This window comes from Colletes latitarsis, chromosome 7, assembly GCF_051014445.1.
Source record: "Colletes latitarsis isolate SP2378_abdomen chromosome 7, iyColLati1, whole genome shotgun sequence".
NCBI classification, from domain to species: Eukaryota; Metazoa; Arthropoda; class Insecta; order Hymenoptera; family Colletidae; genus Colletes; species Colletes latitarsis.
The window spans coordinates 21,349,871-21,374,385 of record NC_135140.1 but is presented as its reverse complement, the minus strand read 5'-3'; the positions used below and the strand labels follow the sequence as shown (position 1 = coordinate 21,374,385).

General features: G+C 42.8%; 1 protein-coding gene across 5 annotated transcripts in view; it reads left to right on the top strand.

The window, feature by feature from the left end:
• The window catches only part of LOC143343479 (venom dipeptidyl peptidase 4), a 199,812-nt gene that overhangs the window by 147,247 nt on the left and 28,050 nt on the right, over positions 1-24,515 (top strand). For all 5 annotated transcript variants that reach the window (XM_076768423.1, XM_076768421.1, XM_076768422.1 and 2 more), the window contains one exon: positions 964-1,199. In XM_076768423.1, the coding sequence (XP_076624538.1) occupies positions 964-1,199 (236 nt within the window). The remainder of the gene's footprint in view (positions 1-963; positions 1,200-24,515) is intronic.

Here is a 24,515-nt window from a genome sequence, read left to right as displayed (position 1 = left end):
AATTTGGATAGCTCGTGCAGAAGTTATTCTCGGTGTTTAACGCGACGACTTGTGGTTTTTCTAGAGTTAATAGAGCTTTTTCAATAGTTTTAATTGGCACGAGTATTTTGGGGTGAAAACTTTCAGCGGGGGATTCCGATTAAAAAAAACTTGTTTTTAAATCGAGCTGGAGGCCTCTATCAAAGCGTTCGCGTTCCCAAGTTGATACTGAAGTGGGCGTAAATAGTTCGAGGACTCAAGGACCGAGGTTAAAAATTTTTTAATTTGACGGATTCCGGTTTCTATGTCGCGTGGATTGCCACAGTATGATGCCCAAACACAAAATACTTCAGCTCGACGCGCGATAGTCCGATTACGCGAGTGCTCTCTTCACGACGAGGAGGACAATTATTATTCCCGAATGAAAATATTTTAATCTCACACTCGCACATTTAAAATTAATCTGACATTTAAAAGATTATAACGATCGAAATAAATGAAACAAAAATTCTAGATGCGATATACAGGGTGTTCGGCCAGAAGAAAATAATTTTAATGGGAGATTCTAAAGGCTAAAATAAGACGAAAATCAAGAGTATCAATTTCTTGGCTGAGAATCACAATCATTTTTGTTACCCCTCCCCCCTCAGTTGGGAGGAATAGGAACGTTCAATTTACGAATCATCTACCGTAATCTTCCACCAATCAGTCTGATTACAGTTCCAAGCTACTATACTCGTAATATAATCAAAAATTTCGCTTTCCCGCTGTCCGAATTAGTCCCAGAAATGAAAGAGGGTGGTTTTTGGTCGAATTGGGCGAGCGGTATCGAAGTAAAAATAGAAAGTACTTTATCAAACGCGGACGTAATGCCTCATAGACGGAGGATTCGTAGAGTCGGTTTCGCGCCGCGGCGTACAATTTTTCGCTGAGGAAGGATTACGTTCCCGAGGGGGTAGGAAATGAAATATTCATCTTTTCCAGGCACCGCCTTACTTCGAGGAACACGGATGGGTCGAGCAGTTCGAGCCGCCGTTGTTCAGCGACGACGGGAATTCGTTCCTGACGATTCTGCCGCAAAGGCAGGAGAACGACAGCCACTGGAGGCATGTTGTCGCTATTACGAATGTATCCTCCGGCAGGGCGACCACCTCCGCGCTCACTTCCGGCCACTTCGTCGTAACGGAGATAGTTTCTTGGGATCAAGAGAATTCGTACCTGTAAGTACAATCGAAAATCCTCGACGGCTGCAAACAGCCGGACCGTTACGCCTCTTGTAAGTTCACTCTAAGCTGCCGGGCGATGCTCGGAAGTCACATTACGATAAGATGGGAGGGGATTCTGTACGTGGACGGTGACCCGGACAAACTGGGGAGCTGTTAACGCGGTCTGTGATCGAGAAACTTTACTGTTCGCCCTTTCGGTACGCTCGAAATCCCTTCGGACAACGTAGCTGGGGGACAGCTGGTCTTTGGATCTGAATCAGAGATTAGCGTTTGATGTTCATAGGTAGACGCTCCAGGTGTATCTTGACTGACTTGCCAAGAATTCACTCTATCGTCTTGTTTTTAACTATTACAAATCAGATTTTTTAATGGTACAGAGGTTTAACCTTAGGGACCTTTTTCAGGAAGAGTCTTGAATTTGTTATGTATTATTTAAGAGTACTTTGAGGTTTTACAAGAATGAGAAATGGTTGTTAGATCATAAGTCACCGCATAATGCAATCTCTTATGCTTTAACGAATGGCCGCGCCCAACCGTGGCCAACGTACCTGGAAGCATTATGAATCTGCCATTAATTATGGCTCTCCAAATTAGCATTTCAGAGGGAATTTCGAACATTCGAACCCTACTTCGGGCTTAGCGCCCTTAGAACATCCTAAATCGTGCGACTGTTGCCCACAATGGTGGAAGTCCAAAGACTATTGTCACTGTCTCTCTTTCTAGAAATAAATCGGTGGTCTGTAAAAATAATTAAAAAATTTCTTATACGTTGGAGAATTAGGCATTTGTTTCTGGAGCACCGTGTACATAATAAAGACTCGTATCGACAGTCTGGGGAAGGAATTTCTCACGCAAGGAAGGGCGAGTCTTAAATCTTGGCGGCAATCGAGGAACCGAGGCGTTCAAATATCGACATTAAGTACACGGACTTACCTACGTACTTTCCATTATTTCCCGATAAAATATGGCTCATAAGGAACGATATTACGCCAGGGGGACACGATATTGGAGATCCTCGTAAAGTCACGGGGCAACCGTCGCTAAGGGAACGACGCCCGCCTAAAGAACGTTATCATTTATCACGTAAACGCACCGTTAGGCATTGATACTGTGCTCGACCCACCTAATTCAATCTCTGCGCCGTTAAAGAAGTTAAAATGACATTCATCATATCGATTAAATTGCTCGATGAAATATCCCCGCTCCCTACCATTGTATCTTTGGGGGTTGATGCGGAAATTACTGATAAAATTCATTTTCCTACCCCATTCAATCCCCTATCTACTTTTTATTTTTATTTTCGGGACGAATTTTTCTTTCCGTTTACCCTGTCAACCTTCTACCATCTTTAACGTTACCTTGTAATGAGAACATTGTTACGCTGTAAAATCCATTTGACTTCGTAGTTTAACGCTCATAAACAATATTTGAATATTTCCTGACGCTGCCTCGAGGTATCATTAATCAGCGATTAATTGTCAAAGGGCGGGCCGACAAAGGTGATTCTGTCAACGAAAGATGAATGATTATTGGAATTCTCTTTTCTCAAAGCCCGCAGCTCACTCCGTAATTCCATCGAAAGTTGTACTTAAACGAGCCAATATTTCCGCTGGCTAGTCGAACGAGAGTTGATTTTCTGCAAGACCTTTCCTCTTACCGCCTTTGTGCTTGATATCTGTTCGTGAAAACACTGGAAATCGCCTTAGGGATTCTTCCCTAACCCCCTCTATCCCCCCTACGCCATCCTCTTCGACAAAGCTGCAACAAAAATACGGGGGGAAAATCGTTCCTCGGCTTTTCAAAGGAAAAAGTTAATAAGCAGCGATGCAAATAACGGGGTCGACCGTTTGCGACTAACGCGGCTTGGTTTCACAAAAGTGCGAATACCATTTCTGTTCACCCTTTGCGATACTTTTCCGCATATTATAATGACGTTTTAATTAACATGTTAATTATTATTACCATTACAACGTTCTTATTACGGAATTACGAGCCATTTTATAGTACCGTGACACATAATTAAAATTAAAATACCGACGCGTTAAACTCATTTGCTCAAATTTTCTTTTTTTTTAGAACAAACTTACAAAGTTTTATTTTACGTGTAAAAGGAAGAAAGGGTGGGGGTGAAAGAAAGGGGAAATCCATGTTATGTAATATTCAGGGTGTGGCAGGCGACAGTAGCCACGAGTTTCTAACCACTTCCGATAGTTTGACAGACAAAAGTTAATCAGTTTTTAGTTGAGCAAAAATTGTAACGCGGTGAATTTCCAAAAACAATTCTTTTCGACAAGAACTCTTATATCTATGCTGAACCGAAGCCAATCTCGTGGAATTTCGAAAATACGGTTCGAAATCGTGTTTAAAATAAAAATCGTAATCGATCGATCGCAGATCGTTTTCATACGAGGTCGAGATAGGGGTTGGAAAATTTCCCCTTTGGCGATCGCTCGAAATACGCTTTACAATGAAACGAATTTTCAATAACCGACGAGTGTACAGAGAGAATTCTGTTGGATTGACGGTTTCAATAGATTTTTTTTTATATTTTTTTACATGGGAAATGATTTCTTCGTCGTTGACGCGCGCAAAAAGTATTGCGAACGTTTGAAATATGAATTCTTCCGACGATGTTAATGATTGTCGCTTACCTCGATTGCAATCTACAATTTACAATACAATTTCTATCAAATTTACTGATGGTAAATTGATCGCCTTGTGACGTTTCTAAGCGAGGGTCAATCGTCGCCTCCGCGAATCAGGGAAATTTCTACCGGGAGTCTAATTCGATCGATGCTTAATCCCTCGGGCTACGAATTGACATTTCCGAAAGTCTGTACACCGATGAAAGCGCACGTCCAAGTTCACTTACCTTAATTACGATTGACTCTGCATTCAGAGGTTCCTGCAACGCACAACGCCGTGTAGGAACCGTGACGCGAACCTCGTTACTCTAAATAACGATCGGTGCTCTTTTTCGCGATGATGAAAACGCCAACCGATGATATTATTCGGTGTATCTAGGACTGATGCGTGTGTTACGCTATCCTTTTATTTGAGATGCAAGGAAGATCGTTAGATCTATCCATGACAACAATTGGACATGAAATACACTATCAAACATTGTCAAACATAAACCAAATCATAGTATACATTGTTTGTCACGTGCATTGGAAGTCTATCAAACATTTCTAAGGTCTGAGTCCATTATTAAACGCAATCAATCATCATCAAACACTCTCAAACCTCAACCATACCTATTTTCCATAGATATTGGAATCTCCTCAACCAACTTTTGACTCAAACATCACTGTATCCTCGTACCCCAACTGAACCAACCCTAGCAAACATCATCAATCTTCAGATACTTAATCCTATAACCGATCAACTGCATAAATATCGTCCTCCAGCATAGGTTGATCACTTTCCAGTGACTGCCACTAACTTAACTCGAAGTCTTACCCTGACAGAATTAATTTATAACAGGAAAAGAGGTTTCTAATTCCCAACTTCAATGTTTAAATACTTTCCCTTGCAATCTGTCCACTGTTCAATTATCAGGTTCCCTTGATCGCTTCTCCATCACCGGTTTGCCCGAGGAGGCATTCCTTTTGCGAAGGTTCTCATCTAATTTATAAACGCGCAATTAAATACGCGACTTCTTGCCAAGTGAGAACCAGCCCCGAGCTACTTCCCAGCGGCGAAGTGGTGCAAGTTTGGCTTTTACTTTGCAAATTACTTCCGAGCCATTTCGTGCGCCCACTATCTTTCCGAACATCGCGAGGATAACCCACCGTTTGCATTCCGCCGATTCTAGCAACGTCTTTGTCGGCCGTTTCGCATAGTTATCGTATACTCACAGCAACGACGACTTACGGCACCGTCGACGACGCGACTCTGACCGGAGATTTCACGGCTATGGCGCTTCCGCGTCGTCGCCATCCCCTAAGGTGGTAACTCAACCTCCTGTAAAAGCTGGAGTTTTATGGAAACTTGTTTTGAAGGTCCAATTGGTCTAATGGAAGCCAAATTCTGATATCATTGAGAGACATTAAAGCAAGGATCCTGGAACAAAAGTTGGACACTCACAAAAAGTATAGTTATTACTTGAGAGCAATATCTAGCCCAGCTCTAGATCATATACTTCCCCCATACCTAAAACAACATACTCAACCCAACTCAATCGAGGTTGACTCATTTTGATGACTCCTAGAACTCATGGACTAATTAAAACCAGAGCTTGGCCTCTCGCGAAACCGAAGATTGAGTTTCTTTGTTTCTTAGAAAGAAATTAGCGGGAATAAACAAGCTTGTATTTGCGTTTCGGTAGGATCGTAGCAGGGAATATCGCGAGACTGAAAATTGGGCTCGCTTGTTTGCTACGGACCGAACGAAGGGAGCAAGTTCGAGCTCGAAATTTGTTTTCTGAGGGAACTGAAGCGCGAATTTTAGCATTCCGTCGGTATGGCGGGTGTACACTTTTTACGGCGATGAAACTGGGTTGAGAAGCAGGTCTTTTCCGGAAAAAAATTGATTGCACGACGTGCCAGACAATTGGGCTACGAGAACTTTAACAATCGATTACCCAATATGTGCTCATAACCAACGCGGGGAAAAGTAATCGGCGTTCCGGATCAGTTTCAAATCACGCGGAAAGCTTCGATAAAGAAAGTTAAGGATTAATCGTCTTGGTCTGCGAATGGCTAAGTCGTAGAATCCTGGAGAACGGAGAGGGTCTCGGGGAAGTGCTTTGGGACTTCAACTCGAGCCTACTCCATCACAAACTGCGCTGGTTCTATTGCACCGCCGAGACCGAGGCCAGCTTCCACTTTGTGGCCATTTTACACGGGTAGATTCGCCATTTTCTCAGACGCTTCTGGTCCCTCGATAGACAAACCGTACCAAACATTAGCTTGATTTCACCTAAAACTTACTTTATATATGGCGAGTCGTTCGTGTAGATCCCTTCGAACTACTTCGAAACTCTATTCCTAGTACGCGGTATTCTAAATTTATCGTGGGTGGCTCGAAACTTATCGTGGGTCACTTGAAACTTAACATGGGGCACTCGAAACTTGGCGTGGGTCATTTCAAACTTACGATGGGTCGCTTCAAACCTGCTGTGGGTCACTTAAAACTTACGGTGGGTCATTTGAATCTTAATGTGGTTCACTTTAAACTTATAGTGGGCCTATCGTCTTATTTCTTGCGTTCTAGTCTCAAAAATCATCGCCACAAACAGATACTGGAATCAAAGCTATAGTTTCACCCTGAATTTCGCGATTGTTATCTCTCGCGTAGGGAAAAATCGCCCTGCCAACGCCCACTTGAAACGGGGGAAAAAGGAAGAAGCCAGTCGGTGATAGATTGAGTGAATGCGGCGGTTGTGAAGCAACGGGAAGTGAATTTCGTGCTGAGAACTACTAGATGATTACCGCGATTTGTTTCCGGCTATCTTTTTATCCTCTTCCGCGTCCAACTTGCTCCAAATTGTCCGGTATTTTTTTTCTGACTTCGCTTGCAATAGAATTACAACCTGTCCCAGTTGCTAGATACACCCTCCACCTTTTGTATGCAAACTTTTGAACATGTATTTCTTTCCAATTTTGGAAAGGACATCGTTTCGTTCCTTTAAATCCATTCGTAAATCATTTTTACATAAATTATTCATCAATGTACGAATATTTGATCACTGTCCAGGATCCAGATTCGGAGCCCGGGCGGTCTGCGAGGTTTTCTGTCCAATACGTTTAGGTAATGTGCATGTCTTGCGGTTTCAGAATGCAGCGCGGCGGTAGTTAGGAGTTCGTCGTCTGTACGGAATCGTTTATAGTCGATAGTCATTAATAGATCGCAGAATTGTCCCGGGTTAGTTAGACTATTACAATAGTGTGAAATGAGAAAGCGGTCAGAGTTTATATTCGAATTCGCGAAGTTACCGTAGTTCCGTCGAACAAGGTTCGCAACATTTTAGTTAGAAAATGGCACGGAGTTATAGGTGCGCCCGTAAACCGGGTCTGTCTGCTCGTATGACAAAGTAACGAAGCACCTCAGCCACTTACAAGCGCGCCATTTATGGTCACCCGTATATGCCTCTGTATGGGATCGTTAATCTAGCAAGTGACGTAACACAAGAACGACGCGCGTTTCGAGTGCACGTAGTATATTACTCGTCCGATGTAAGCTGTACAGGTGAACACCTTCATTAAACTGATTAAATCGCGTCTGGAATGGTTCCCTGTCAAAGGTTCCTGCATAATTTGAGTCCGTGAACCGTCGGAGGATTTAAGACTCGATTGAACAAAACGCCTGTACATACTCCCTTTCGTACAAGATCCTATAGACGCGAAAGATTTTCTCAGAAAGTAACTTGAAGTAGACAAAACCGAGTTCCGCGAGCAAGTTTGAAAATATTTTGTCAAAGGCAGACTGACCGTCCCAGAAGACGATCATCCACTGCGCGTAACGTCTGGAAACCACCTACCGTTGTAATAATAACTTTGCAACAAATTCAATCTCGGTCTGCCACGTACGATAAAGTATTCTCGACTTTTGGTGAAGAGCAAAGAGAAAGCGCTATTCTTCGGGCTGTCAAGAAACCGTGCGCCAGTTGTAGAAAACGTTCAATGTTGAAAGAAAAACAGGCAGAAGGCAGCGGGGAAAATAATTTCCTCTTGAGGCGGTGGTGGGCGTCGAACGTTGACATGGAAATATCGACGTATGCGCCCCCGAAACTATTTCATCCCCCGACCAAAATCTCACGCGTCGTTAGCATTCGCGAGGTCCCTTGCCAGGTGTTCCCGTTCCATCCCTTGTATCAAAGAAAACTCCATCCCCTCCCCCTCCACTCTCCGACGACCGTAGAAACTCGAAACGTTTCGTCGACTGTTTCGAGTTTTCCGGTTCCAAGACGACGTCTTGTTGATTCGCATCGCGGCGAACCGAGGCCCTTGTCTCCCCTGCGCGCACGATTCGAACAACGGCTCGACTCAGCCGCGCTTCCTGTCGTTATTCGCACATAGTTAATGAACTTAACGAAGTAACCTCGTTACGCGTTATTCTAGAAGCTGAGACGAAGGAGCCAGCCGTCTCGCTGACGCTCGCATGAATTAATCATTAGGACGTTGTAAACAGAACAGCCGGTTCAAACGTAGCTAGTTAGTGATGTGTTTACGCTGCTTGAACGTCTATGTTGGCCCTGCCGGGCTCCTCCATTAAGGAAATCCCTCTCAGCTAGTGCTAATGGCCCGTCAATAATTCGCGCGACGCTTCAAGACCCCGCCGATTTCCTATTTCTGTCGCGCAAAGTTCGCGGCCGAAGACCGCGAAGACCGTGACGCTCCAGAAACTACTCCAACCCGAACAACTCCATCAACACTGGGATCGAACAGCTGTAGTCTCCTCTCCCTGGAGCGTATCGAAGTCCAGTCACTCTAAATCCCGCTTTCAAGTGACAATTTTGATCCACGATTCGAGTTATGGGGTTCGTTTTCATGTTCAAGTACTGCAAACAGTCCAACGCAACCTTAGTCCGAGATAAAAATCGCTACCTACCACGTCTATTGCTTTCGAGGTACAGTAGTCGGGACACATACGCAAATGAGCTTTGAACTTTCATAGCGTGGTGAGAGGATTCTAGAGGTCTAGACAGCGCCTGATGATTACGCCATTATCGAATTGCGAGGACAGATTAGAATGTAATAAACTAAACAGGTAAATTGGAGACTCTGATGGCTGTATAATCTCGTGGTCAAGGATCGTGAATTTGACCTATCGCCTTGCGCACCGCTACTCGGCATAAAATTAAACTAGCCCCTACGTCGTTATCCGAGTCAAAGGGGATAGGGTTTGAGAGATCCACTTGACCTTAGCGTGCAATGACGGAGAGAAGTTTGCGCTTGGATCCCTTTTACTGACAGAGTCTATGGGCAACTCCCCCAAGGATGTAACTCTTTGTTCTGTGGATACAGTAAAGGTTTTCAAGAGCTTTGTACCAACCAGCGCAGATAGATTCGACTTACGTCCAAGTATTATGGAGGCAATGCATAATTACGATGTTCAGACGAGCTGATTAGGCATATCGTAATTCTGATACCCAAGAGAGGTTATATGTTGGTTCAGACCACACCTGAGAACAGATAGCATTTAATGTCGCGGGTTGATTTGTGAAAATCCCAGGACATTTCCTCTTTGCATTCTCAACTTCCTGCCTAGATGACGCTGCGATCTTCGTGGGAGGTACACGAAACGCGTCCCCGAAGAGTATCAATTACCAATAGAATACCGAATTTCCAGCAAATCCCTATCGTCTACGCACCGTGTTACGTCGTGGCTGTTACGAAGAGTTAGACCATGTTTGGAATGTTATACAGGAAGAGCGTGCGACAACTAAAACACCGTTCGTAAAAAGAACACGTTGTCCGAAGTTGGGGATTGTTGCATTACCGATGCATCGGTTACTTTGATGGCGAGGGGGAAAGTGGGGAACCCGGCGGCGAGAGAAGAGCAAACAAAAGCTGAGGTTTCCAGTGGAGAAGTTGCAACAATGAGTGGAACGGAGAAGCGTTAGGAATTGAAGGGTTGGGTCTGCACGGGTGAAGTGGTGGCCTTTGAGACCTCGTGTTTCCGGCAAACGACTGCGAAACTGAAGCTTTTTGGGGCCAACGGATGCTTCGGTTAATTGGCTGTGATTGAGGGAAGAAAGAGAGAATAGGGGAAAACTGCGCGGAAGGGAGCAGAGAGTAAATAGAAGGTCGAAGTCTGTAGCATGGGCTTTTGTAACCTCGTGTTTCTAGGATTCGAAGATCGAGAAGACTCGTCTAACTGAGTTTCATAGCTGTAATTGGAGAACCAATGACGGAATCTTGGTATCTCAGTCCTGGAGCATCCGAGATTTAGGGTGTGAAAGAAGATTTGTTGAGCGCAATTAGAGCTACACTATGATTTAGAGTTAGCAGGGACTCGCTAGATAGAGTTTTAGGTCACGGATAGTTTGATTAACGGGGCTGTCGTTGGAAGAAACTAAAGAGAATAGAAAGAATTGGAGGAGTGCCAATAGAGGGATGAAATCTATTATAACGGGACACGAAACTTTGAGACCTGCTCTACCCAGGATTTAGCTGACAATTTTTTAAGCACGGTAACCTTATTTGCTAAATGTAATTGGCCTCGCCACAGTGAGTTTTGGATCACAGATACCTGGATTAAATCGTGATTGAAGTTGCCAGGCGCGAATGGGAAGAAACGAAGAACAGTCGATGAAAAGAGATCGTAATCCCCGATATTTTATCCGTCGATTTCATAAGCATATTTGCATCGGTTATTGGCTACGATCGGGCAAGGAGGGACTAAAAGGGAGAGAGTAAACGAAAGTGGAAAGCTTCCGGTGGTGAATCTGCAGCCTTTGAGGATAATTAGCGGATTCTGTTTCGCGGTTAGAAAGAAGTGTGAACGTATTCGAGAAGTTTGAGGAATTTCATGGACTCGGTTAATTCGGTACACTTGGCGGATTCGAGTAAATTCGAGGAACTTGGGGAGTTTGTGTAATTTGGAAATTTGGCCGGATCCCGGCAAAGTTGCCGCGTTTTAGGCACACTCGACGAGTGTAAGTAAGTTTGACGAATCTAGGGAACTTCCGTTTGCGGGTGTGGTCGTTCGGAAAATTCAAATACGTTTCCCGGCCGGGTCGGATAGGTTTTTTGCGCATGATCGATGAACGCGTCAAAGTTCGAGGATTTAATGCATGTATCGCGTTTGATAGGAGTCGGGAGATATTTTGGTAAAAGTGAACTTCCGTCGATAGGTAGTCGGGAAAACTTATCGAACCTAATAGGTTTGGCACATTTGATGAACTTCAACGCGCGTTTAATGCACTTAGCGAAGTTTCGTTGCCGGTGGACTTTGAAAATTCGATAAAAAATCGAGAAGCTTGTCGCGCCAGCGAACGTTGTGAAGTTGTAGGCGGCTTGCGCTCGACGAATCAGTCGAATTTTCAGGTATTACAAATTTCCATGAGTTCCAAGAGCTCGACTATACACGCGTGCTCGACAAATTTAATTATTTAGTTTGCAATTTGAACGACTTCGTAAGCCAGATGTGTGCTACAGCATCGGGAAACTTATCGTAGATCGCGTTAAAAATTTTATTATAAAATATTGCTCGGGGGAAAAGGAAATCGAACGGCGCTGTTTATTCGGCTGAACGTTACAAATGGCTCTTTTCTCAAAGTAATACAACTGGTTAATTATTTCTTTTATCGGTTGGCTATCTCGCAGCCCCGGGGGACCAATAACTCGCAATATGTTCCCGGCTTTTATTCTTTGATTACGACTGGCAATTGGAAAGCATGTGGCTCGTTTCTTTCGTTCTATCGTCTTAGACCTCGCGTTTTCACCTTTTCGCCGACCATTCCGCCCGTTCGAATCCAATTGTCCTAGTTGCGCAAGTTAAATGGAATTCTCGCTGAACGGACGGCGATCTTAGCAAATAAGCTGCATGCGCTGTCGCTGACACTTCGAAAGCTTCGCTAACGACACAGCCGTCATGAAATTGCCATCATCGTGGTAGATTCTGCAACTCCGGAACCACGAGTCATGATCTTTTATGGAAAGTTGGAAGAGGTGGATCTGTCAAATTCGATCAGTACAGAAATAGTTACGCCATTTTGGCAGCATAGAGTTCCTCTCCGCGTTAAAGCTGTGGAAATTACTGGTAGACATAACCTAATATTGACAACCGATCGTGGCGTCCTCTGGCGTATACGTTTCGTATAAAAGATTACAGCAAGGAATTAAAACTATTTAAAGAAACTGAACAAGTTTTATTAAGAAGTTCTTTAACTAAGAGTGAAAGAATCTCACCAACTGATCTTGCTACGCATTTGAGGTTAGGTTAATGACTGAATAACTTAACTTAAAACAATAATATCCCAGTGGGACCCTGACATTTACCTAACGTAATAAAATTAGATGGAGACGGGATGTATTCTGGTGCAGGAAGGGCTTATTATTATCGATGGCTGCATCAGCCATAACGTTTAATGTAAACACGACGAATAGAGATTGTTACCGTGCAAATTGAGCGTACAACGACCGAAGATTGGCCCGTGTACACGAGAAGACTCGATTACTCGTCGATGGTAGGTGATCAGCGTCGTCGGACCAGCTGGCATCAACGCGAATTCACCGCGGTTCTTGTCGAGCACGAGCATCCAGTAATGGTTCGGAAAGAGTCCGTGGAACTTTCATCACCAGGGCCATTGAAGAGAGATAGCCCACTTCTATGAAGCAGGAATACTGACTAAAAACTGAATTCGCGCCGTTGCAACGACCGAAAAGAAGCATCTGGGGTGGTGAAGTGCTCGGGAAATACCATCTCTCCCAGCAATAACATCTCAGACGTTGCTAGACGTTGCGACGAGCGTTTTTCGATGCCATTCGCGGGAAATACCGCAGATAAGCGAGTTCATCGGAACGCGAGTTCGCGACTGGTAGCGTTTAACAATATTTAATAATGCCATTTGTGCCGTGAAAGCGACGCTTCGTTCTGAAGCGAACATGGAAATAGCAGGAATTGAAATTCCCAGCCTCGAGAAGTTTGTCGACGGAAGAAGACGCCTGATTTATATGCTGGCGACGTTAACGTTTGCCAGCAAGGCTCAGGAATCTGAAATTTGAAAAAAAAGATTCTACTGCGCACTCAAAACGACTCTACACGCAAAAATGAGTCGAAAATGTGGAATAAAGTTTGTTCGTAGGATGCTTCGTTTTCGAGAAAATCAATTCTGGAAATTCTTGGGGCACGCGTGGTTTGGCGCGCCATTTGAATGATCGCGTGCCCTATAAATATTCAAGTACAATTATCTCGAAGATGAAGCACTATATAACAAAAATTTATTCTACATTTTCAACTTATTTTTACACGTAGAATCAGTCTACGCCATATTTTCAACTTCTTTAATTCGTGCTTTCACACTCAAAGAGCAGGAATCCCTGTTCCGTTCTGTTGGCTGCGTCGGAAAGTAAAGAAAGCTGTATTTGATTTTCCTATTAACCGTGAGGTCGGTTTATGCCGATATAATCGAAACTTCGTTAACTGTTTCCGTTAATACGCGAACGTTAGCCGTTCGTAATGTTTTTCGAACTTAATTGCCAACATTCTAATTGATTTAGCATTCTCTGAATCGTGAACGGGAGAACATTATTTTTCGAACGAGTAAACGTTAAACAGTTATTTGTGTCTGTTAAATGGACTCCTGCAAAAGGTTACCTTTTAACAGATTGAACGTAGTAAGTTTTTATTTTCGTTATTTATTAGTCCCTTCGAGCCCCGTTTATTTTCCAGCTAGAACGCAAAAGTCTGATTATGAAAAGTAATTTTTGTTAATAGTCCACCGTATCCGGAAAAGTACGAAATTTCGAATAAAAAGGGGAGCAGTGCATATACTGCAATTTAGCAAACAATTGGACGTTGAAAAAAAAAGAAAAAGGTAATTTCGTAAGCGAATTTACATAGAAAGTCTTCTATCGTATCGTTCGAGAGTGGATGCGAAATTAGTTTTCAACGAACAGCCACAGCGACCGTTTTGCAATTTCGTTTTTCCGTAAATTGTTTAACGACGCTTGTCGAGTATTTAGCAATCCTAGGAGTGGCCAATTCGCACTTCCAAGGATTAATTACAACGAACCGCAGCGTGAAAACGTTGCCGGCCGTCGTAATGATAATAATAATTAAGATTTTAATTGCGCAAAGGAACTTCGTTAAGCTAATGAGAGAAAACTATGTCGCTTGTAAAAACGTCCTCACGAAAGCTCTTTTGAAACTAACACTCGCGGAAAAACTACACCCCGCCCACTTAATCAACGTCATTTTATCGCTGCTCTTGAAGGAATTTTTATTTGCATGCACTTTTTCGGGCTCGGAATCTGCGGGTAATTTTTCCCCCGCTTTTTCGTTCTACTTAACAACAACAACTGCGATAACAGTAACACAAATTCCTCTTTATCGTATCAAGAGTATATGCTGAATAATAATTTTGTAATTTTTATTCTAGGATTTTTACGTTGCGCGATAACTTTCGAGGTGAAATTACCACGGGCGAACAACAAGAATAATTCACGACCCATATTTTGGTCAGTTCCGCGAATCTCGAAGCTTTCATCGATATCGACACCTGGACGCTTTCGTGGATATTCGCGATTAGTTTCCCCATAGTTACGTTGCACGTCAGTTAATCGCGTTTCTCCATAGCCTGTGTGGAATAAATCAGTCCACCACAGTTCGCTCTTCTTTCATCAATGACGTTTACCGAGCTATGTGAACGCGGGGCTCGATTACATTAATTCGTAATAGCGTGGCCGTGTCGTCGCAGGATGCACTATAGCGCATAATTGAACAACATGCAACGTCGATCGATGTGAATTTACTTGTAACTCGAAGTCCGATAAATATTTCGAAAAATTGATACGCACAGAGCAGTCTATCTTTACAATTTAAAATAAAGGTTCTAATGTATCCAATTAAATATCCCATGGACATTTGTATGTCGTACGACACCGGAAATAGTTGAGAACGGCGACGCTTGTCGGTCGCCAGAAACGAAATTCTCACACATCTATCATAAAATCCGATCGAACGAAGATTTAATTGCAAAAGTTGCGCGTGATCGAACTGCGAAGCGGCTGCAGGCCGTGGGATTACGGGGGGCTCAATCGCGACGTCGTGGAGCGAATTCGTGGGGCAGCGTACACGCGATAATACATGTCTTGCAACACAGTATGAGAATCCTCGGCGTACGACCGGCCATCCACAATGAATGTATATTCAAAGACGCCGCGCGAACGTGACGAGAATACATCCGACACGTCGGCGCTCGCGGCATTCACCGGGATGTCCGCGATGGATATACGCTCGGAGACCTCGGATGCACGTGACGTGGATATCCACGGACGACCCTGACACATTCTCGAAGAGTGCGTTTCCGGGGACACCGCGGCGGTTACGACCGACAGGACCCCCTGGACTACTAAACCAAGTAGTTTTCTCTACGAATGGTCGGGCGTGCTTCCACCGAACTTGCAAGATTATTTTTTTGGAGGTGTTAACAGTATCAAGCTGGGAACAAGAATCTCAATATCCACTCGATACGATTGAATGGACTGAAATAAGAATATAAGATTCAGGGTGCAAGTAGTGAGTCGTACGATTAGTCAGACAGATATATGTGTACTTACAGTGTCTTAGAAACTGGTAAATTACATATTTAGATGTTTGGAAATATATAACATTAGATAAACGTACCAAGTTAAATGGATTACTAGAATTCTATTAAATAGCTAAGTAGTTTTCTTTTTATATGGTCAGACGTGATTCCATTGAACTTGCAAGATTATTTCTGGAGGTGCTAACAGTATCAAACTAGGCACAAGAATCTTAATATCCACTTGATACGATTGAATGCATTGCAATAAGAATATAACATAGGATTCAAGTAGTACAGTCGCACGATTAGTCAGACAAACTCATATACATGCATTAAAATAGTGTTTCCAGTATTGCATTGCATTTTTGAGTGTAAAAATGTGTAAACGGTACACAATTGTTACAATATAAAGCAGAGAATTAGAATACTGTCGAGTAATCAGTATCCAATAAGTAGAGATCCGTAAAATTGGTCAGACGTCCTTCCAATACGCCACGCTTTCATGTTTACAATTAAATTTCTATACAATCTAGGTATAGATTGATACCAATAATATACTTTCCCTTAATTTGGGAATGAATTTCATCCATTCTATTGCTGTTCTTGCTGTGAAAATTCAACGACTCCGGGTAGATAGAATCATGAACGCTGCAGCTTCGCGAACGTGAAATTTATTTCCCCAAATCTCCCTGACTTTTCTGATGTTTACAATGGCTCGGAACATCTAGCTTTCCTTGAGTCGCGCGAAGCTGACAATTTCGTTTAAGTGGCATATCTGGAACATCGTTTTACTCCGCGCCCGGAATTCCGGGCTTGGCTTTTTCTCCGCCTAACTGTATAAAGTTGGCAATATTCTGGCCAGCTCCTGTCAACCTTTGTCCACCGTGTGACACGAAAAAGGAACTATACGGGCCGGCGAAGTCTGCATTTCATCGCACTCGTCTCCACTCTGGTCACGTAGCCGCGGCATAGAACAGTGGATTCTCTCAGAAAGCGACAACCTCCCACGCATCAATAACCCGCAACGCACTTTTCACAACGTTATCCTTTTTACCTCCGGTACAGTAATCTGCTCGCGAATTTTTCCAAAGAATTTTTACCATCCGATTTATCGAAACGATGACGCAGGAAGAATCCACGAAAATGCTTTTCAAATATCACGATTTCTCAATTGGTAAAATTTGTACGTTCCCCTACGCAGCGTGTGACTACAGCGAATAAATTAGTAACTCAATATTCGCGGAATAAATAAACAATGAGTTTCATAACGCATGACATGCGTTCGACGCTGATAAATAAATATTCAGCCGGCCTGACTCTCTATAAAAGAGCGAAATAATCCGTCGGCTTCGGTGTTTTACAATTTTTTCCTCCCTCCGCCACGAAACAGTGAACAGGTAACATTGAATGCATCGGCCAGGAAAACCAGTTTATCGAAATGATGCCGTAGGAAAAATTCATGAAAATGCTTTTCGAATATCTCGTCGGTTCCGGCCATGTGTTGCCGCTCGCCCGATGCATCGAAGTCAGGTCGATACGTGCGTCGTGGTCGCGGAAAATAATAGGGAAACTCGAAAAGTTTCGAGAGCCACGGCTGGGGGCCCGGAGATGCAATAGGAAGCCGGCGGTAAGCCTCGAGTGTTTAGTTTCCACGCAAAATACTAACAAAAAAATATACGTTTGAAACGCGCGGGGATACAGAGCGATCGGTTCATCGCCGATAGCAATTTTTCTGCTCGAAACTGGCTGTTTTATGAACAGATCGTACAAGTGGAATAGGGCCGTCGGCGCTCAGACAACTGGAGTGGAGGCTACGCATACGTAGCCACGGGAAACGCGATCATTCTGGCCCAGGCCAGTAGTATGTAACCGTTGATGATCGGACAAGTAGCGCGGTGAATTGAATATTTGTCGTTCATGGTCGGTTAACTAAAGCAGCATTGGTCGTCCATAAAAATAAAATGTAAACGACCTAACGTACCCAATTTCCGCTTGTCTGTGCAAATATTCTACTTATAAATATGAGAACTATCATAGACGAGGAATCTCATATTTGTCTGATCGAGAATATTCTACTTGTCTGGTCAAAAACTATAGCTGTCCAACAACAGGCTATCCCAGATCTGGTTGTCTGACACAGGGCCATCCATTTTGTGCTTGTCTGACAAGGGACCGGCCCCATCCTATCCGTCTAACACAGGCCCGCCCCCGCGCTAACTTGTCTGACACGAGACCGTCCCCAGTCTACTTGTCTGACACGGGACTATCTATGCCTTGCTTGTCTGACGACAGACTATCCATATTCTGTATATTCAATCAAAAACAGAGTAAGTAGACTCGGGCTGCACGAGCGAATAAAAAAAGGTTTGGGGAAGCTTGAGGAGTTTTCGAATCGTATTGGGTACCAAATGGCGAATTGGTTTATCCGTGTTTGCGATCACGAGCGTTTTATTGTACGAAATGCTTTGTTTCGCGCCAGCGATAAAACAATGAAATACAGCTACCTCGTGTCAACGTTTTTTATTCGGAATTTCGTTTTCTGGTCACCGAATACGTTGTCAATACTCCGTTCATTTCCGTTGATATTTCAAACGTACGTGTTTTCTAATCTTTCGCGAATTTTTATGCGCTGTTCTCGCCAGGAGATTTCTGAGATATTATATTTTGAAAAGCGAAATAGTAAAGTATTTGCTAGCTTTTCGGGTCGCCGTGTTTCCAAAAACACCCGGTACATACAGCGAACGTCCAATATCTGCCGGTCGCGGGTGCTATTGATTCTTCCGAGTATCGCTTTACTATATATTTGCATCGAACAATCTGTTTTGAACTACAAACTGGAATCCCGTAAATCAAATTTAATGATCCTCTGGTCTACTAACTCAGCGGTATTATGGTCTTAATAAACTCTCCCTTTGCGCCTGTCGAGCAATTGGGATTTACAGAAAAATTTTAATCAACCGCGCTGCAGAATCGAATTTGTTAAAGAATCGAACACGACTAAATGAAATTTAATATAATATCTGTATTTTAATTTTCATCGAGCTACGCGGAGCTTCGATATTAATTGCTAATTAAATTCTATCGCGAGAAATTTTATCCAACAGGGAGAAATAATTATATAGCGTTCGTTTGCGCGATCTTTAAACAAAGATGCAAGGAACAATTGCAACGTGCCGTCGAGCAAAGAGCCACTGAACTTGCGAAATAAAATTTTGCTACTTCGTGCTTTTGATAGGAAGTCTGTAGGTTCATAGAAGACGCAACTAGGTGTACGGAAGCTGGTTGAACAAAACTTATACGAGTCAGACGTAGTTCCGTAATTAATTAGATAGAATCCGACACATTTCTCGCCGTCAAGTCCTCCAACGGTTCATAGAAAAGCGTCTAGTTATGCCAGATTGATACAACGAAACTTTCGTGTTTCAATCGCGAGCAAGTTTCGATGAAATTCGACGTTAGCTCTGTCCTCGTTCATAAATTCTATCCTCGAGATTATTCTCGCCGTTTCCGCAGTTTGGTTCAAACATCGCCATTTCCTGCACGACTGCGTGCCGAATAGATGCTGACTGCAATCGCGATACGCTAAATCGTAATCTCCGGGAATGAACGCACTCAATCAACGAATCTTCGTATTTATTTCATACCCCTACCATTCGTTTATGCGTACTAAGAACGTTGCTTACGCCGTAGAGTCAGAAGTTCTCCAACGTCGTAAAGACAAACACCGTTCCACCCTCCAAACACAGTCTCCCGTTTGATCTTGCAGCCATTTCGATCCCTCAATCGACCAACTGTGGCGAAAGGTAGTTGGAAAACTTTGCAGAGCTCTCAGATTAACCCAAATTAGGGACTTGGATAGAGAGAACCGTCTAGAGAGATCGTTTCCTGAACAGAATTTTAATATCTAATACTACAGTTGTTTCGGATTTCTTACTGGAAAATTTGATGAAAACAATATTTAGTAGGTGGGAAATTCGAAGGAAAAGTCTGGGTAGAAAATTCTGCAGGAAAGTACTGTTAGGTGGAAAATTCTACCAAGTGAAAAGTGTTTAGTAGGTGGAAAAATCAAAGCATAAGAATTCTGCAGAGGTGGAAAATTTGACAAAAAATCGAGTGTGGGGGGGGGCGTTTCGTGTACGTTCGTCGTAAGTGAATAGAAATTTGCCCGCGGACAGAAAAGTTTCAGCGTCAAGCAAACGGGACAATCCTTCGCGGTGGATTACACGGACCAGTTTCAAAAACTTGGTCGTTATCAGGGCGATTTGTTTCGCGGAGCCGCGGCGAAAATAATCCCCACGGGGGAGAAAAAGCCTTAAGCCGTGCGTGCTGGCTCGCACGTGCAAACAAACCCGGGTCTTTCAGGAATTACGAGCACTACGTGACAATTCCCGCGCATTTAACAGGCTAAAACGCGCGCTCGCGAGGCCCCTCTACCCCCTGCTAAAGGCGGTTTTAAAGCTCGCCGCCATTGTTCCGCGAAGTAGGCGAGCAGAATGCATCCCCTCGCAAGCTTTCAAGATAATAGCGTCGAACGTCTCGCGCGACAAAAATTGTATGCTTTGAGCGTCTGTGTTTTGCTCGCGCGGTGTCAAAGAACACGTGACTTCGCCTGGCTGACAAGATACCGAGAATTGCTGTTTTCTCTCCCGAAGAGTGGTCTGGACGTTTCGATCGAAACACTCGCGATGTGTTCACGCCGCTAAATGGAATCGATCTATTCTAAAGATCCACTGTTCGAACATATGCCGATGATCAAACGATGTATAGTATGGAATAATTGCTGTATTTTGGAAATCTAAAAAGAAAATTGAGAAAAATCATTTACTTTTTACGGAGTTTAAGCGTAATTACGATTAATATTACGTTATCTTATCGAGTAATTTATTTTACCGAATGCAAGAATTAATTGTTCCACGAGGACCAGTTTATAAATTGTCATAAGTTTCGTCGACGTTAATAGCCGTCGTTTGGTACTGATTACGTTTCATTTATTATCATTTGCGATGTTATTATTTGTATATTAAAATAATTTGCAACGTTATTATTTAATTCGACATTGTGCAGTTGGCACGAACGCGTAATTCTGAAAGAGTACAATTGACCTCGATTATTAGTTTCTACTCAGACAACTAAAGTTATTAGTAAATTACATAGTCGGTATAATTGGAAATTAATTGTCAGAATTTGTATAAATACTCGGACGTTCGTATAGAGCATCGGTATACAACCACCTGCTGCGAAAATGAAATCGAGTTAGATTCTGCAGATTCAATTTCCCTAGGATTTTCGGCTATAAATTCGCGGAATTAAAGGGAAATTCGAATTAACAGGAACGAAATTAATGAAACTCGGCTGCAGTTCTCTCCTCCCCCCCCCCCCCACCCTTACCCCTCCTCCACCGCTTTCCGAAACTTCGGGATTCAATTTTTCATCCCCCGTCACTGACCACGCGCCCGGTGTGTAACGTGAAAAAGGAAAGAGTCAATATTGGATGTACGCGATCAATTAAACGGGGGAAAAATAGTTGGCCGGACGATCGATGAATCATACGCAGGCACAATGCAGTTTCACTTTTGTATTACACCGTTCTAAAGAATGGATCATCTTAAAATAGCTATTGAACGATGGAACAAAAGCTTGCCTTTCGACGAACGTGGAAGGTCGGATTTCTGCCGTGACGGGTTAAGCTTCACATGGTAGGCTAACTTTAAATTGCTCCTCTTAAACTTTCATCGGCTTTCATAAGATACATAACTTAGAAAGTACTCTTTGGCCGGGGTTTATGTGTGCTCTCACTGGCGATGATCTCGCTGAAATTACCGTCTAACGCGGTGCCATCACGCCGCACTTAATACAAGAACCATTTTGTAGGTTTCTGTTTGTTCAGCCAAGGTGGAAGCCGACGATGGGAGAGTTGTAGCAGAAGAGTAATTGCACTTCGGAAGATTTGACAAGGGGGAATTTTTAGTAGGCGGAAAATTCGGAGGTTGGAAACTTTTAACTGGAGAGAAATTGTGCGCGAGGCAACGTTCGGTAAGCGTAAAAGTCGGGAAAACTCGGAGGATGGAAATTTCTGGTAGGCCAAATATTCTGTAGGTGGAAAACTTCATAGGTATACTTTAATAGACGAAACATTCGTAGCGTAAACATTCCTGGAAGGCGGAAAATATTTAGTAGGTGGAAAGTGCACGGTAACTCAACAAAGGTGAAAAATTCGAGAAGAAAATTGTTTCTAGGTGGAAAATGAGGGAACAGGCAATGCTTAGTTAAGAAATTCAATGGAAGATACTCTTTAATAGACAGAAAAATCGAAAGGTAGAAAAGCGAGGGTGGAAAGTCTCTGTAGGTGGAAAATTCGTACCGCTGAGGACTTTAACTTGCCGAGAATAACGATGCTCAGAAGTTTCCAATAAGTAGAGCTGTCAGAGGTGGAAAATTCTCAATAAATCTCGTAGAGTGGAAATTTTTAATGAATGGAAATTCGAAAGATTTGAATTGGTATTAAAAAACGGACGCTGCCTCGCGAAACGGAGACTATAAATCGATTGAACGGCTAAACGTTTAATGTATCAGAAATTATTCGGTGCCGCGATCCGAGAGCAAAGGCATGAATGATGAACAGGAAAATAACTCACGGCTGAATCAACGGTGTCGAGTTTTCACAGGTGCATAGGATTCAATAAAAACCGTCATAATTTAATGATCGAACGGCATCGAGCTTTACGGATTCGACGTTGCCGATTTATAGGTTTTCGTCGTTCGCGTGCTGAAAATGAGTAATCTGCTGAGATTATACGCCACATTTTCATGATCTATGCAGTTGCAAAACCTTTTCGTTACTTTTTAATACGCAAAACTGCCGAACAGTCTTAAAATTAGAACAGAACGATGATTATTTTATTTCTATTTCATTTGTCTGTGTATCCAGGCGTGTTCAATTTTAATTCAAGATAAATTTAACCTCTGGAAAACATGAATTTGAATCGTTCAAGCGAACGGATTATTCAATGAACATTCAATTTCAAGGTCGGTGCAATTTTCTTTCCCAAGGATGATTTAAGGTTACCCTTCCGGCGAGAAAATTCTCCCACCCGTGAAACATTTTCCGTCTATTAAAACCGGATCGTGTCTGATTTGTGAACAGGGAGGGTAGGGTGAGCATCAACGTCATCCACCCTTGGACGAATTTACCTCGAAGGGACGTGGCGTACCGAAGGGCTGGGCTCGTTTAAGGTCGACGCGAGAGGTCAAATTAACAGGATATTGAAATTAATCCGTTCTGAATGACCCGAGGCTCATCCATCTTGCCAACGAAACTATACCCCCAACCCCCAAGCTCTACTCTTCGCCCCTTCGCGTCACCACCGTCGATTTTACCCTCGGTAGCAGAGAGTTTACGCTGATCTTGGGGCTATGGGTGTCAAACCCTTAGGACATTACCTCCTCCCTCCCTCCTCCGTAAGATATTGAATTACTCGCTTCTACCTGTTAGAGTTGAGGTACAAAGTCGTGACTCGTGGACAACGAAGCAAACACGGGTTCCAAATTCTCCCCTCGTTCGTTATTAATCGCCAATATCGGGCCTGTTCGTCGTGAAAGTTTCTAATAAATTCTCTCTTTATCTTGAGAATCTTGATAAAATTGATTGGGGCTAGTTTAATTTGTGGACTTTCCGCCACATAATATATTTCTATGTTGAGATTATATAACGTAATAATTATTATTTCCCCCCAACGAGTAGACTACAGTTTCTGTTGGATCATATGGACATTACAAACACACAGATTTTGAATTGTATATTAAAAATTCTTTTCAGTATTCTGTCGAATACTGTTGCAATTCGACAAGTGTTTGCTACAGACAAAACGAGTATGTTCGATAGTTTTCGACTACGATATGGAGTGAATTGTACGAGTGGGTGGTGAAACTCGAAAGGGACGTTACGAACCTTTTTCGATTGGCAATTTAGAATTTGATGCTTGACAATTTGTAATCCGAAGTTTGGACGCGGACGATACGAAAATTCAATTTCGATTGTACACAACATTCGATGTCACAAACTAACTTCAATTGTGACATTGTTGCAGCGACAATTGTTTTAAAAAATGCATTAAACCTGGCAAAAACAGATTTTGAATGGACGGAATAAAAATAAAATTTGTCTCTGGTCTACCGCAATCGAGCAAAGCATGGAATTATTTTCCTGTTTACATTCGCTTTATATTTTAAGCCACGAACGATTCTAATTGTTAATACGAATAAATGTCCGCAACAAGTGAAGTACAAACACTCGAGTTTCGTCATTTCATAGTTCAGACGACCTGGTTTCAGTCTATTCGAACGGGAAAATGCTTTGAACGAGGACGAGTCGGTATCGAGTTCTAGCCGCTGGCACGATAAACAAGTTTCGCGCAAACTTCGAGCCGAAGAACGTATTGTCTCTGTTCTGAGGAGAAATATAAATAGCTTCTGACTGACATTTTTGCAAAAATATCGGGAAAGGAATTTATGTGTCGAACAACATCGAGTTTCTTTTCTCCCCCAGCTTGCTGTTGCATTCGAGCACGATGACCATTCGACGAAGCGTACATACTGTCATCCCTTGGACGACTCGGATTTCACTGCGCCCACATGTTTACCCTTTTATGTGTGCCAGATGTTGCATGATATCGACACGCATAAAATATTTACATTCCCAGAAAACACAACGGATTTGTTTCCAATTTTTTTAAAATCATTTTTAAACGCGCTACTAATAACGCGCCATTTGCATTCAGCGCGCATTATTTTAATATTTCTACATTTTTTAATCCGTTAACTAGAAAGTCTTCGTTAGGCATTTCTGTGCATATTTCATATTTCAGAATCTGAAGGCTCTGGATAGAATTTAAAATTGAGCCATTATTTTTGTACTTCGTTGCAAGTACCGAACATTTTTATTCGTATTAATTTATAACTTCGCAAAGTGATTCGACCAATCGGTGACGGTGATTACGTCGACAACATTAAATCCTGAACTTCTTTCCTCCACGTTAGAAGAACTCGCACGAACAAGGTTGTAAAACTACGGAAGCATAAAACACGAGACTGAAAGTGCCGCTAAAACGATC